Source organism: Sus scrofa, chromosome 9, assembly GCF_000003025.6.
Source record: "Sus scrofa isolate TJ Tabasco breed Duroc chromosome 9, Sscrofa11.1, whole genome shotgun sequence".
Taxonomy (NCBI): domain Eukaryota; kingdom Metazoa; phylum Chordata; class Mammalia; order Artiodactyla; family Suidae; genus Sus; species Sus scrofa.
In genome coordinates, this window is record NC_010451.4 from 107777475 (window position 1) to 107792165 (window position 14691).

A 14691-nucleotide genomic window follows, 5' to 3' on the forward strand; every position below is an offset into this window, starting at 1 on the left:
GCAGACCTTAGAACAAAAATGCTTGCAGATTATGAAATCTTTATTTATCTTCTTGAATATTATTCTAGTATCCTTTGGGGAAAAGAGAATCCTTCAGTTGAGAGAATGAATATGTAGGAAAGTGGGTGTAAAACGAGTTACATTTTGGACTTGCCGTTGTGGCTCAGTGGGTTAAGAACCTGACTAGTTTCCATGAGGATGCAGGTTTGATCCCTGGCCTCACTCAGTGGTTTAAAGATCCTGCGTTGCGGTGAGCTGTGGTGTAGGCCCGAAGCTGCAGCTCCAATTCAGCCCCTAGCCTGGGAACTTCCATATGTCATGGGTGTGACCTTAAAAAAGAACCCCCCCAAAAAAAAACCAAGTTACATTTTGATTTGTGTGCATTTTATTCAGAGTAGAATACTAGTCTTGCAGATAAAGCAAATCCAAATGAAAATATAGGACAATCTAGTATATACCATTTATATTTATTCCATCCCAGTATTAGATACTGATTTATTTTAATTTGTTTAAATTTATTTTTATTTGTGTTAAGAACATTTAATATGAGATTTACTCTCAACACTTTTTAAGTGGACTGTAAGTTCACTGGAACTCATTCATCTTGCTTAACTGAAATTTTATGCCCCTTGATTTGTCATTCCCAACCCCCTCACCCCTGCTGCTGGAAACTTTTCTAATGCTTAGGTTTAGTTGACTGAAATGAATATTAGTAAACAGAATCCTTATTTATAGATTTGTACTTGTTCTATGTAACTCATCATTGTTAAGTTGTGAAAGGAAAGGAAGGCAAAAAGAAAGCTTTCTGAAACCAGAGACAATCTTTTACTTCTCTGTTCCTGTTCCATATTAAGTGGCATTTCCTTGGCTGAGTTCCACTCCCCAGCCACCCTGGACAAGGAGTGTTTGGGGAAGGAGGCAGAAGAGGCTGACCGTTTCTGCTTCCCAACTTCAACACATGTCCTCGGGTTTGCTTATGAGAAGCCAGAAACAAAGGCACAGGTGATTTGCACTTTCACTCTGCCTAACTGTAGCAGGTAGCATATTTATTTTCTTGCTCGACAATTGCATTTTTAATAGCAATGACTTGATCTTCCAACTATTTCAGTTGATCAGCCTTTTCTTTTCTACTTTGATTCAAATTTTGGATCTTCTTTTCTAAATCTGAAAAAAGAAAATGAAGTCAATGATATCTTTCCATCTGATGGATTGCTCCTAGTTATCCATGTTATACTGAACACAGGGATTTATGGGTCTCTTAAGGACATATTTAGTTTGGGGTTTTGAGTCAATGGATAAAACATCTATTTCCACCCTATTTCTCAAGGTTTTCACATAGATCAGCAAATCGATGTTTTTGTCTAAAATTTATTTTCTATCTGAAGACATTTATCAATGTGACTCTCAGGCTAGTTAGAATTCATTAGAAATGAAAAGACAGATGATAGGCCTTGATTAGATTTGAAGTGCTGTATTTCCAAAGGTTTGTGCTTGCTTTTTTTTTTTTTGGACATGGCCGGAGTAGCATCTGGAAGTTCCTGGGCCAGGGATCAAACCCACAGCACCACAGCTGCATCCCAAGATGCTGCCGTGAAAACGCCAGATCTTTAACCCGCCTTGCCACAAGAGAACTGCTATGCTTGCCATTTTAACTTCACTTTTTCATATGTGTCTATCACTTTAGGGTTTCCCAATCTTTTGGTAAAAAAGACTGAAGACATTTTTTAAAAAGACAGTTGCATTTCTTCATTCTTCTCTGCTGTGATGCCTTTCACTTTTATCCATCACTTGCATCCACCCATCCATGCATCCATTTACTTATCCATTCTTCATCCAGCTAATACCTGGGAATGACAGTAAACCCTAACCAGGAGCCCATAGAGGAGTTGATGAAAGAGGTACAGAGAGCTGCAGTGAACAGTGTCAAGTGGCCTTTAGAAAAGAAACTGGTCTCGGGTTGAAGTGGAGCTTCTCAAAGAAGGAAGGTCAGTGTTCCACTTCCCTTGGTCACATCACAACTGGATACTCAGTTGCTTTGGGGCGGCTGTCAAGTAGCAGGTGTTGAGAATAAAGAACTAGACTGCCGAATAACTGTGAAACTGTTTTGTGGACGAAAGCTGAATTAACTGGTTCCGTTTCACATAGAAAAAGAAGATTCTGGGCACGTGTTTTAGTTTTTTCAAGTATCTGTGGCCAGAAAAGTAGAGTAAATGTGGTTTTGGTTATCCTAAGGACAAAGAATGAAACCAACAGGTGAAAACTCCATGAAGAAAGATTTTGTCTGAACATAAAGAACTTTCCAGTAGTCACAGCAGTTCAAAAACTAAGGAGCCTCTGTGGAAGGTGATGAGCGTTCTGTCACTAGAAACTTTCAAATAGAGGTCACTTGGGATTGAGAAGGGGATTCATGCTTACTTACTTGTGGAATCTAAAAAAAAGTACAAAACAGAAATAGGCCCACAGACGTAGAAAACAAACTTGTGGTTACCAAAGGGGAAATGCGGGAAGGGAGTGATAAATTAGGAATTTGGGATGAATATGTAGATACTACCAGATATAAAATAGATAAAAAGGACCTATTGTATAGCACAGGCAACATACTTAATATTTGGTAACAACCTATGAGGGAAAAGAATCTGAAAAAGAATTTATACATCTATATCTGAATATATGTATATTTATCTGAATCACTTTGCTGTACACCCGAAACTCACACAACATTGAAAAAAGAGAATACATATATCAATAAATACATAAATAAAAGAAGATTCAGCATTGGAAGGGTATTTACACTAAAAGAAAAACAGACCCTTCTGTTTCTGCCAAGTAAGTTAATAACGTGCTGGGGCCTCCATTTGCCACACCAGATCCATTCTCCATCCCGCTCTGTGTCCTGGAAAGCCAGCTTCCGTGGATGACATCACCTGGCTCCCTTGGCCTCTGGCGTTCATTCACACTTGGCCACTGGACGGTTCTGAGAAGTGGTCGGGGGTGGGAAGAGCAAGCAGGTGGCGTCCCTGGTGAGCAGCAGGGTTCTGGCAGTTCTGACATCTCTCAGGTCCTGCTCCTGCAAAGGGCCTCCGCCCTTCTGCCCCAGCCTTCCCACGGCTACTTCCAGCACTCACACTCCTACGTCCTGCAGCTCCTTCAGGCCCAGAGATGCTGAGGCCTTCTCGCTGCTGCTGGTCACCCAGGATGCCTTAATTCCTGTGCATTTTTTTCTAGTTCTTCCCATCAAGAAAAAGAGTCTAGGAGTTCCCGTTGTGGCTCAGCGGGTTAAGAACCCAACAGAGGCTTTGTGAGGATGCGGGTTTGATCCCTGGCCTCACTCAGTGGGTTAAGGATCTGACAGTGGGTTAAGGATCTGGCATTGCCACAAGCTGTAGTGTAGGTTGCAGATGCAACTCAGATACATTGGTTTTTTGTTTTTTGGTTTTGTTTTTTTTTTTTTTTTTTGTCTTTTTGCCATTTCTTGGGCCGCTCTCGTGGCATATGGAGTTCCCAGGCTAGGGGTTGAATCGGAGCTGTAGTTGCCTATCTACACCACAGCCACAGCAACATGGGATCGGAGCCACGTCTGCGACCCACATCACAGCTCACGGCAACGCTGGATCGTTAACCCACTGAGCAAGGGCAGGGACCGAACCCGCAACCTCATGGTTCCTAGTCGGATTCGTTAACCACTGCGCCATGACGGGAACTCCCAGATACATTGTTGCTGTGGCTGTGGTGTAGGCTGCAGCTGGAGCTATGATTCGATCCCTTAGCTTGGGAACTTCCATATGCCGTGGGTACAACCCCAAAAAAAGAAAAGAAAGGAAAAGACATAGAGTTTATTGACCCTTTCTCCCTAAACCAGGTCCAGCTTTACAAGTTGTTTTGACCAACAGGACGTGGAAGAAATGCTGTTGCAGGACGTCAAGAGCCTGGCGTCTTCTGCCCCTTCTCATGGGACCCCATGATTACTGTGCTGTAAAACAGCCTGAGATGAAAGAGCCTAGAAAGACCCTTGGCCCAGTGTCTCAGCACAGCCTGGCCCTTGGCGCCCTTGCCAGCTGACCCATCAGCCAAACGCAGCTGCTTGAGATACACCTCAGCAGAGACCTGCAGAAGGACCACTCAGGCAACCCGCAGACAAAGAGTCCACGCTTATTGTTTAAGCCATTACATTTGGGAGATGGTTTGGGATGCAAAATAGGTAACTGAGGCCCCTCCACTTATAATCACATGATCCAGAATGGCATCCAAGTGCGCTTTTTGTTTCTTGCTGGGATTCCGACTGTCTCAAACTTCTGTGGCGGGACCCTGATGCAGGCTGGGGTGCACGCTCCACTCTCTCACTCTGACCCTGTGGAATTAAGTCAGGGCTCTTTTCTGGAATCCCCTGGGCATCTCTTCCCAACAGATGGCAACAGAGCACAGCCCTCGCAGTTCAGCCTGTTCTCAAATGGCAGAGTTGGGAAGATGGCCAAACCAATGTCTTATTTTCCTATTTGGTGGAGTCATAAGAACAGCCTTAAAGTGAGAAGAGAGGAAGGAGGGGAATGCACTGCTTTCCAGCTCTCTGAGGCGAAGTCCCCCGACTTAAACGTCCAACCTAATTTCAAGGATTGTGGAAGTTTCAGTCTATGGGGAAAAGTGGAAACAATGTGGGCCCTGCCATAAAACATAAGACAGAAAATGGTTCCCTATGTTTTTGTTCCCACAGTATGGGCCAAGGTCTGGGTAGAATAGAAATGGATTTTTAATGATCTCGCCCATGGAGTGCAAGGTGAAAACGTTTTGTCTTTTTGAATCTTTCATAGTGCTGTTATTAGAAAAATAGTGGTTATGAAAAAGAAGCTCACTACTTTTTTTTTTTTCTTTCTTTTTTTTTAGGGCCACTTACTTGCAGTATCTGGAAGTTCCCAGGCTAGGGGTTGAATTGGAGCTGCAGCTGCCAGGCTACGTCACAACCACAGCAATGTGGGATCTGAGCCATGTCTACAGCCTACACCATAGCTCACAGCATGCCATATCCTTAACCCATTGAATGAGGCCAGGGATCAAACCTGTGTCCTCTTGGATACTAGTGGGGTTCGTTACCGCTAGAACACCACGGAAACTCCAGAAGCTCACTACTTTTAAAACAATTCTAAAACTGTAAAAAGTAGTGTCTTCCCTTCATCCGCCCCCTCTCCAGAGATGTCTAATGTTAACAGTTTGGTATGTATTTTTCCTGACTTTGGCCCCCAACTAATGCTGCATTTTCATTTTTTTTCATGTCATAGCAATGATATAAGCGGTTGTCGGGCCAAAGACTCATTTTATGACAAAGATGCATTTGTAAGTGAGGAGTTTGGGTTATTTTAATATTTTGAGAGTTACTTATATTCCAAAAGAATATAAAAATTTGGGGATTAAATATATACAATAAATATAACAAAAATAATATGTACAATAAATACAACAAAAATAATACTAGATCACTCATCATTTGATATTTCTTGATGATTTAGAGGTGATTAAGGACAGAAGGATTTCCTACAACAACCATGAGCATCAGCTGTGGGAAAAACCACCCTGAATAACTTTCTCATTGAACCCAGCTAGTATCCATGAGGATGCGGGTTTGATCCCTGGTCTTGCTCAGTGGGTTAAGGATCTGGCATTGCCATGAGCTGTGGTGTAGGTCACAGACTTGGCTTGGATCCTGTGTTGCTGTGGCTGTGGAATAGGCTGGCAGCTATAGCTCCAATTCAACCCCTAGCCTGGGAACTTCCATGCGCTGTGGGTGTGACCCTAAAAAGACTGCAAAGAAAAAAAAAGAAGAAGATGTGATATATGTATATATATATATATACACACACACACACACAATAGAATATTACATAGCCATAAAAAGAACAAAGTCATGCTATTTGCAGTAACATGGATGAGCCTAGAGATTACCACACTAAGTGAAGTAAGTCAGACAAAGACAAGTATCATACGACATGCTTAGGCAGAAACTAATAAGAAATGATCCAAAAGAACTCGTTTATAAAGCAGAAACAAACACAGATTTAGAATGCAAACTTATGGTTATCCAGGGGAAACCTGGAGGGGAGGAATAAATTGGGAGGATGGGATTAACACATACACACTACCATATATAAAATAGATAACTAACAAGGTATATAGCACAAGGAGGTCTATTCAATATTCTGTAATAACCTATACAGGAAAAAAGAATGGATATATGCACAACAATTCACTTTGCTACACAAATGAAACAAATACAACATTGTAAATCAACTATACCATAAAAAACCTTTTTTTAAAAGTTGAACACATAGAATGAGTAGAATGGTGTCTGCCAGGAGCTAGGGGGTTGGGGGAAATGGGGACCTGTTGGTCAAAGGGCAAGAGCTTCCAGTTATAAGATGAATGGGTTCTGGGCATTGATAATATTGTATATAGGAGTAGATCCTTTTTTTAATATTTAAAAAAATTTTTTAAAATATTTATTGGAGTCTAGTTGACTTACAAAGTTTGGTTAGTTTCAGGTGTACACCAAAGTGAATCAGTTATACATATACGTATACATATCCGCTCCTTTTCAGATACTTTTCCCACATAGGTTATTACAGAGTATTGGGTAGATTTCCCCGTGCTATACAGGTCTTTGTTACTTACCTCTTTTATATACAGTAGTGTGTATATGTCAGTCCCAACCTCCTAATTTATTCCTCCCCCTATGTTTCCCCTTTGGTAACCATTAGTTTGGATAAGCCGCCTGAGTCAATCTTCAGCATCATCACCACAAAAAGAAAAGAGTGGAGGATGAAGTGGTGGATGTGTTCATTGTGGTTGTCATTTCACACATATCCATGCCCAGCACAGCCTCACGTTGTACACTTTTAGTATATGCAGTTCTGTTTGTCAACCACACTTCAACAAAGCTGGGAAAATGCACAGACTAGATACCTGCCATTCTTCTTATCTTGTCCTCTGTATCTCCAGCCAAACTTGCTGCTGCATCTTTGAGCTGTTTCACTTTCCCCAGTGTTTCCTTTGTCAGTCCAGCAGGGCTTGTCTCATGCTGAAGAATGGCATATTGATTTTTGAGCTCCACAGACTCCTGTAACAGAGCAACACTTTCATCACTAGAAAATATTAACAAAGCATGTACACATGTGTGATGTTTGCCTGATACTGTTTACAAAAGGAATAAGAGGAAACTGTAATCTAGTCATTATGCGCCTGAGTCACTCTGATATTTCTGACAAGGCTTTTATTTGCAGGGTTTTTTTTTTTTTTTTTTTTTTTTTCAGGTTGAAAAAATTCTCAGCTGTAGTTGGTCAAAAGTCATATTTCTCTGTTATAAAATATCAAGCATTATTCCACGTTAAGGCAAGTATTTATGAGGCACCAATTTGTCCTGAACAATGTTAAGGTCAGAGATAGAGAAGACAGAACGGATCCAGTGCTACCCTAAGAGGTTTGGTTCAGCTGGGTTGACTGGTTTCAAGTGCAAGGTGAAGGTCAGAGGGAGCAAGGACCTTTTATTTGCTTGGCCCCAAGATGAGAGTGGAATGAGGCAAGAAGAGAGGCAGGAAGTTAGGAAGGGCTCCCTGAGTATCAGAATGAAAATCTTCAGGGTCGGCCTGAGTGGCTGTCATCCTATTATGTTAAACAGATAAACATGTGTCTGATGCAGGACCAGAACACCGAGGTGGGAGAGGGTGGGCAGGGAGAGCCTTTGTCAGCCTCTGCCCCATAAAAAAATGTCCCCAACACCCAAGTCAGTGGAAAACGTACCCAGCACATTAGGAATCAAGAACAAGAGAATCCACTAATTGGAAAAACACTCAACCAATTTCTTTGGCTGAAGCTGCTGTATTAACGCTGCCAACCAAAGATTCCCTGCTAAGAAAATGAGCTGATGGTTTCTTTCAGCAACCAAAACGAATAGGCCATTTTCACAACTGTTTCATAAACTCATTCTGATTTTCGTAACTTGATCTGTTCTTTGGCTGAGGACTTTCACTTCTTTTCTTTATCTTTTATGTCATTTAATTAGCATGCAGGGCAAACACAAGATATACCCATGACATAAATTGGAAATGTTTGGAAGTTTAGGAGACATTTGACCCAGATACCACTAGCAATGCAGGATTGGGGGTAAACACTCTAACATAATTTGGCCAAAAACTTGTCTTTTCTGCAGACAGCCCTCTACTTACAGAGAGGGCTCTGTGCCCAGCGGGGTCCCTACAAACATACACCACAGATCATAGAGCTGGCACTAAAGGAAATGCTGACAAAAGGCACACAAATCTGGGGTTTAGGGATTATCCTTCAAAGAAGCACTGTTTGTCTGCTTTTGGTGGAGGGGTGGGACTAATGACCTCCTCAAGGCCCCCAGCTTGGCGCCGGGCCGCTTCGGCCCGAGCCCGCACACACATGGCCTCGTCCTGGTTCCTCTGCAACTTGTTCTGCAGCCCAGCAAGTCTGCTCTCCAGCACTGACCACTGCTTTACCAGGTCCAGCCTGTTCTTCGTCTCCTGGGCTTGATTTGCAACCTGTTGTTGATTGGAAAACAAGGAAGGAGAAAAGTCTCTTTATGCAACAAACAAGAAAATAAGTAATGTAATTACCCATCCCCAAATAAGTTAGGTGTAAAAGGAAAATTGTTCCTTTGCGTTTTCATTAAAAAGTTATGAAATATTTCAGACAGACAAGGGAGCCTAAGAGAAAAGATAGCATATATCCATGTACCCTTCAGCCAGCTTAAGAATAAACCAAGGCCCTGGGGGTACCACCCCCCTTATATCTCTTCTATTTCCCCCAAGGGTAACCAATACCCTGAATCTAATATTGGCCATTCCATGTACTGCTACGTGCCTTTTAGGCTATCTTATTCATATACAACCACATACTGTATTTTCTACTTTTTTTTTTTTTTTTTTGGTCTTTTTGCCATTTCTGGGGCCACTCTCGCAGCATATGGAGGTTCCCAGGCTAGGGGTCGAATTGGAGCTGTAGCCACTGGCCTATGCCAGAGCCACAGCAACGCGGGATCCGAGCCACGTCTGCAACCTACACCACAGCTCATGGCAACGCCGGATCGTTAACCCACTGAGCAAGGCCAGGGGTCGAACCTGCAACCTCATGGTTCCTAGTTGGATTCGTTAACCACTGAGCCACGACAGGAACTCCCCTGTATTTTCTACTTTAAAACATTATACAGGGAGTTCCCATCGTGGTGCAGTGGTTAACAAATCCGACTAGGAACCATGAGGTTGCGGGTTCGATCCCTGCCCTTGCTCAGTGGGTTAACGATCCGGCGTTGCCGTGAGCTGTGGTGTAGGTTGCAGACGCAGCTCGGATCCCGCGTTGCTGTGGCTCTGGCGTAGGCCGGTGGCTACAGCTCCGATTCGACCCCTAGCCTGGGAACCTCCATATGCCGCGGGAGCAGCCCAAGAAATAGCAACAACAACAACAACAACAACAAAAAAGACAAAAGAAGAAAAAAAATTGTACAAACATTATCCAGTGTATTTCTGCAACTTGCATTTTTTAATTCAAAATTATGCTTGTACAGGTCACCTAAGTTAATTTGCCTAACTCTGGTTTATTCATTTTTACCAATTTAAAGTATTCTGTTGTTTGAAGAAACAAAAATTTATTTTTCTTTCTTTCTTTTGGCTGCGCCTGTGGCATGTGGAAGTTCCCCGGCAAGGGACTGAACCCACGCCACAGCAGCAACCTAAGGCACGGCAGTGACAATGTTGGGCCTTTAACCCATTAGGCCACCCTGGAACTCCTCCCAATTTATTTTTCTATTTTCTGTGGAGGCAGGTGGCTTCTAATTTTTTTTGTCTGTTATAAGCAATAATGAACACCTTATAATTGTTTCTTATTTCAGTGACTAAACTTGTCATATCTAGAAGTAAAGTCTGACTGGTCATTTGTTATCTCTTGTCCCTTGTTCTTTGGTCAACCTTTCATGCCTTCTTCGATTATCTCAAACATAATAATCATTGCCATTTTGGGTTTTTTTGTTTGTTTGCTTTGGGGTTTTTTTTTTGTTTTTTTGTTTTTGTCTTTTCTAGGGCTGCTCCTGAGGCATATGGAGGTTCCCAGGTTAGGGGTCTAATAGGAGCTGTTGCTGCCAGCCTACACCACAGCCACAGCAACGCGGGATCCAATCTGTGTTTGACCTACACCACAGCTCACAGCAATGCCAGATCTTAACCCACTGAGCGAGGCCAGGGATCAAACCCGTAACCTCTTGGTTAACCAGTTGGATTCGTTAACCACTGAGCCACAATGGGAACTCCAATAATCACTGTCATTTTGTATTGAATATCCAATCACAGGAGTATCCACTGTCTCCTGCATTCTGATTCTCGTTTACTGTTTCTGATGACTCTTGCTTTTTTCTGTGTCTGGGGGAGTCCTTTGACACCTGGTTTTAAGGTGCATTCCTTTGGAAAGGGTTTCTCATCTATCCAGCATCTGAGGGCCCTGCCAACCCAGGACCATTTTAAATGACATTTTTAGTTTGGTTTGTGGGCGGTCACCCACGTATTGTGACTTCTAGCCCTATCTCACCTGACAGCCAGCTCGTGGTTAGTAATTCTTAGTGAAGACTTTCCGCCGCCAAGCAGAGGCTAATGTCTTTTCTCTCTCTTTTTCTCTCTCTGTCCTTCCTTCCATCCTTCTCTCACTGTAATAACTTACATCTCCCTGAGGGTTGCCTTTTGGGGTCATCGTTCCGTGTAAGGGTCCCATCCCCTCCTTGCATGGGCTTTGTTTTCTCCCTGTTTTTTGTTTTTGTTTTTTTTTGTTTTTTGTTTTTGTTTGTTTGTTTGTTTGTTTTTGCCATTTCTAGGGCTGCTCCTGCGGCGTCTGGAGGTTCCCGGGCCAGGGGTCAAATTGGAGCTGTAGCCACCGGCCTACACCAGAGCCACAGCAATGCGGGATCCGAGCTACATCTGCAACCCACACCACAGCTCACTGCAACACCGGTTCCCTAACCCACTGAGCAAGGGCAGGGATCGAACCTGCAACCTCATGGTTCCTAGTCGCATTTGTCAACCACTGAGCCACGACGGGAACTCCTGTTTTTTTCCTGTTTTGCATGGCAGCTATCATGACCAGAAGTTCTAATATACCAGGGATTGGAGAGGCCCTCTGCCTGCTGTCAAGTTCCTGCTTGATTACCTCTCTGGAGCTTGCTTTTCTGTCATTTTGGCCTCTGAAGATTCCCTCCATTTCTTACTAATTCAGCTATGCATTAATAAATTGTGAAAATATCGTATCTGAGATATTCAAGGTTTTTTTCCTACTAAGAGGGGTGCTTGGTATTCTGGTCCACCATGTCGTTAGAAATGGAAGCCCCTGCCTGTGCCCTTGGGCACATGTATGAAATTTTTAGAGTAGGAATCTGCAAGCTTTTTCTGTCAAGGGCCAGACAGTAAATGTTTTATACTTTGTGGTCCACAAAGTCTCTGCTGCAGCCATGCAATTCTGTGCCGTCGTGGCACCAAAGCATCCATGGGCAATATGTGGCTGGATTCCAATGTGATTTGTGACTTTGGATACAACAACAGTTGGTGCATCCATTTGGCTCCTGGGCTGTATTTTGCCAACCCTTGTTCTAGAGTAGAATGCTTAGGAGGGGACAACCGGGAGATCTTTATTTTTCTGCTTCTTGATATAGGCAACCTCATCCTATCCAAGCTTTGAATTTTCTGGTGCTCTACTTCCTGTACTGGGGCTTTCTGCTTTTCTTCTCAAGACGCGTGCATTTAAAATCTAAAACTCCGATGAAGAACAGACACTGAGAAACTCACAATCTGCTGGGAATGGGTTACGGAGCCTGGGAGAAAGACCCGTCCATCACAGACTCTCAGACTAGGTCCTGTTCTGATCTCCAATTGCCAGGCTTCCTCTTCCATGGCTAAACCATGGTTTTATTCCTATCAAACTCTGGGTGGAACCCTTTCTTTGGGGTAGGATCTTCTTTCAGTCTTAGGATATCCTGATGTGATCTTATGCAAGTTTAGTTATAAAAAGCTGTTAACAATTCACTTAATTTTTTTGGGGAAGCGAGCTTTCAAACATCTGTTACTGAGGTTCCTGCTATGACACAGTGGGTTAAGAATCTGACTGCAATGGCTCGGGTTGCTGTGGAGATGTGGATTCCATCCCTATCCTGGTGCAGTGGGTTAAAGGACTCGGCATTGCCTTTGGCTCAGATTCAATCCCTGGCCTGGGAATTTCTATATGCAGTGGGTGTGGCCATTTAAAAAAAAAAAAAACTCGGAGTTTCCATGTGGCTCAGCAGGTTAAGAACCCAACTAGTACCCATGGGGATGAGGGTTAGACCCCTGGCCTCACTCAGTAGCTTAATGATCTGGCGTTGCCACAAGCTGCAGTATAGGTTCCAAATGCACCTCAGATCTGGTGTTGCTGTGGCTATGGTGTAGACCAGCAACTGCAGCTCTGATTCGACCCCTAGCCAGGGATCCATATGCTATGGGTGCGGCCCTAAAAAAAAATCTATTACTTTCCCTGGTATCAGAAGAGAGAAACTCTGGCCTCAAATCTATCATTAATTAACTGTGTGACCTTAAGTAAGTCACTTAACCTCCCTGAGTCTTAGTTTCTTCATTTACAAGCTGGTGGGAGCATCGGCTTTGTCCCCTGGGCTTAGTCAACAATGAGATGAACTAATGCTGGGAGAACTCCTTAGAACATTAATTAAAGGCATAATACTATCATAATCATATTTATCATCATGATAATCCCATCAGACAGTTAAGACAAGCCTGACATTGACAGACACTAAAAACTATTTGTATCCACACTCAAAATCGATTTCAGGTTAGTTTCAAAGGAGATAGAGAAATACCTGCGGTACATTCTTTTTTATTCTTGTTATCTTGGCAGTCAGCTCTGTGATGGTAGAATTCACTCCCCCTTGAGTGATTTGAACTTGCTGCAACTTATTCAACACTTTGTCCAGTTTTAATAGAGTGCTGGCTGCTTTTCTAAGGTAAGATATTAACATATCAGATTTAGATAAATACAAAGTATTCACTTATTTCACCTTGACAGTTCATTCAACTCAACCAAAAACTTTATTGAATTATTCATAGAGTAAATTTAAATTACTCATAAGCAAGGCAAAATGCTGAAGTCTTCATTTTGAGAAATAGGTACATATAAATGCCAATAAAAATACATATATATTCATACATAGATATAGATTTCACCAGAAATGGAAATCAAGGGTAGTGTTCTCATTTCTTTTTAGTTTGTCATAAGCAGAGATATTTGGGGGATAAAACTGCCAAGCTTGGAACAACGACAAAAAAAAAACCCCCTATCTTCAGCCAATTCCAGTTCCCTGATTTCTCAAACTTAAGCAACACTCTCGAAATCCTTATTGGAGTGGGGGTGGAGGAATCAAGAGGCTCCCAGAGAACAAACAGAGGACGAAAGGCCCTGGGTTTTCAGGCTCTGTTTATTCAGGTTTATTTAAGCTTCACTGACATTCCAGCCGCCCAGGGGCCCAGTCAGAGGTTAAAATCACAAGCATTCCAAGTGATAGTCTATTTTACAGAAATGGGCTCACCTCAAGTCAACAGTCTTAGATCTATGGGCTGAGAAGCACCTTTGGAAGAATGTACCAAGTCAGGGAAAGAGCAGATGCATCCTTAGAAATGCTTGTGTGAGAGTTAAAAGAGCTAAACTGCAAACACCCCTTTCTTTCTCTATCCAACCCATCCACTCCTTCCAGTGATAATGTCTCTCTCTTTTCAAAAAAAAAAAAAGAGACTAATTTTCAAAGAACTGCTTTAGGTTCATAACAAATCAGAGGAAGAACAGAGACCCCCACATACATGCTGCCCCCCCGCCCCCACATGCCCAGCCTCCCCAGTCACCGCCACCCTGCACCAGAGGGTACATTTGTTACAAGTGATGAACCTACACTGACACATCATAATCACCCAAAGTCCATCGTTTACATTAGGGCTCACTCTTGGTGTTGTCCATTCTATGGGTTTGGACAAATGTGTAATGACATGTATTTATCATAATAGTATCAAACTGAGTATTTTCACTGTTCTAAAATTCCTCTGTGTTTGCCTAGTCATCCTTCCCCTCAACTCCTGCAAACACCGATTTTTTTCACTATCTCCATAGCTTTGCTTTTTTCAGAACATCCTCTAACTGGAATCATACAATATGTAGATTTCCCCTTCCATACTTTTTCTTCCAGTTATAGTAGGGGTTCTGGAGTCTTCCCTTGTCATAGCACCCCCCTATCTCTTTTTACTGTGTTTCTTTTTTTAAATTTTCAGTATATTGCTCATTATAGTAAATTTAACAAGTACCCCCCCCGACCAAAAAAAAAAAAAAAAAAAAGAAGATGAAAAAAATCAGGAAGGGAAAATTTACCAGTAATCCTACCACCCTTTAAAATATTGGAATATTCCAGCATTTTTGTCCTACAAGAATTTTCCTTTTCATGACTGAGGTCCTCTTCCGTGTATAATCTGTTATCTTCTTTTTAAAAGCATTAACATTACACTGTAAGAATCTCTGCATGTTACTAAAAATCCTTTGTTGGCAACATTTTTAATAGCTCTGTGGCTATGCCCCAGTTACTTAATCTTCTTCATTTTAAATATTAAAACTGGAAGGAGCTGG

General features: G+C 42.3%; 1 protein-coding gene across 1 annotated transcript in view; it reads right to left on the bottom strand.

Moving 5' to 3' along the window:
* The window catches only part of LAMB4 (laminin subunit beta 4), a gene marked incomplete at its 5' end in the record, with an annotated part of 121884 nt that continues 107560 nt past the window's right edge, over positions 368–14691 (bottom strand). The window contains 4 exon segments of the mRNA XM_021063522.1: positions 368–1164; positions 6949–7102; positions 8373–8546; positions 12887–13025. Coding sequence (XP_020919181.1) covers positions 1025–1164; positions 6949–7102; positions 8373–8546; positions 12887–13025 — 607 coding nt within the window.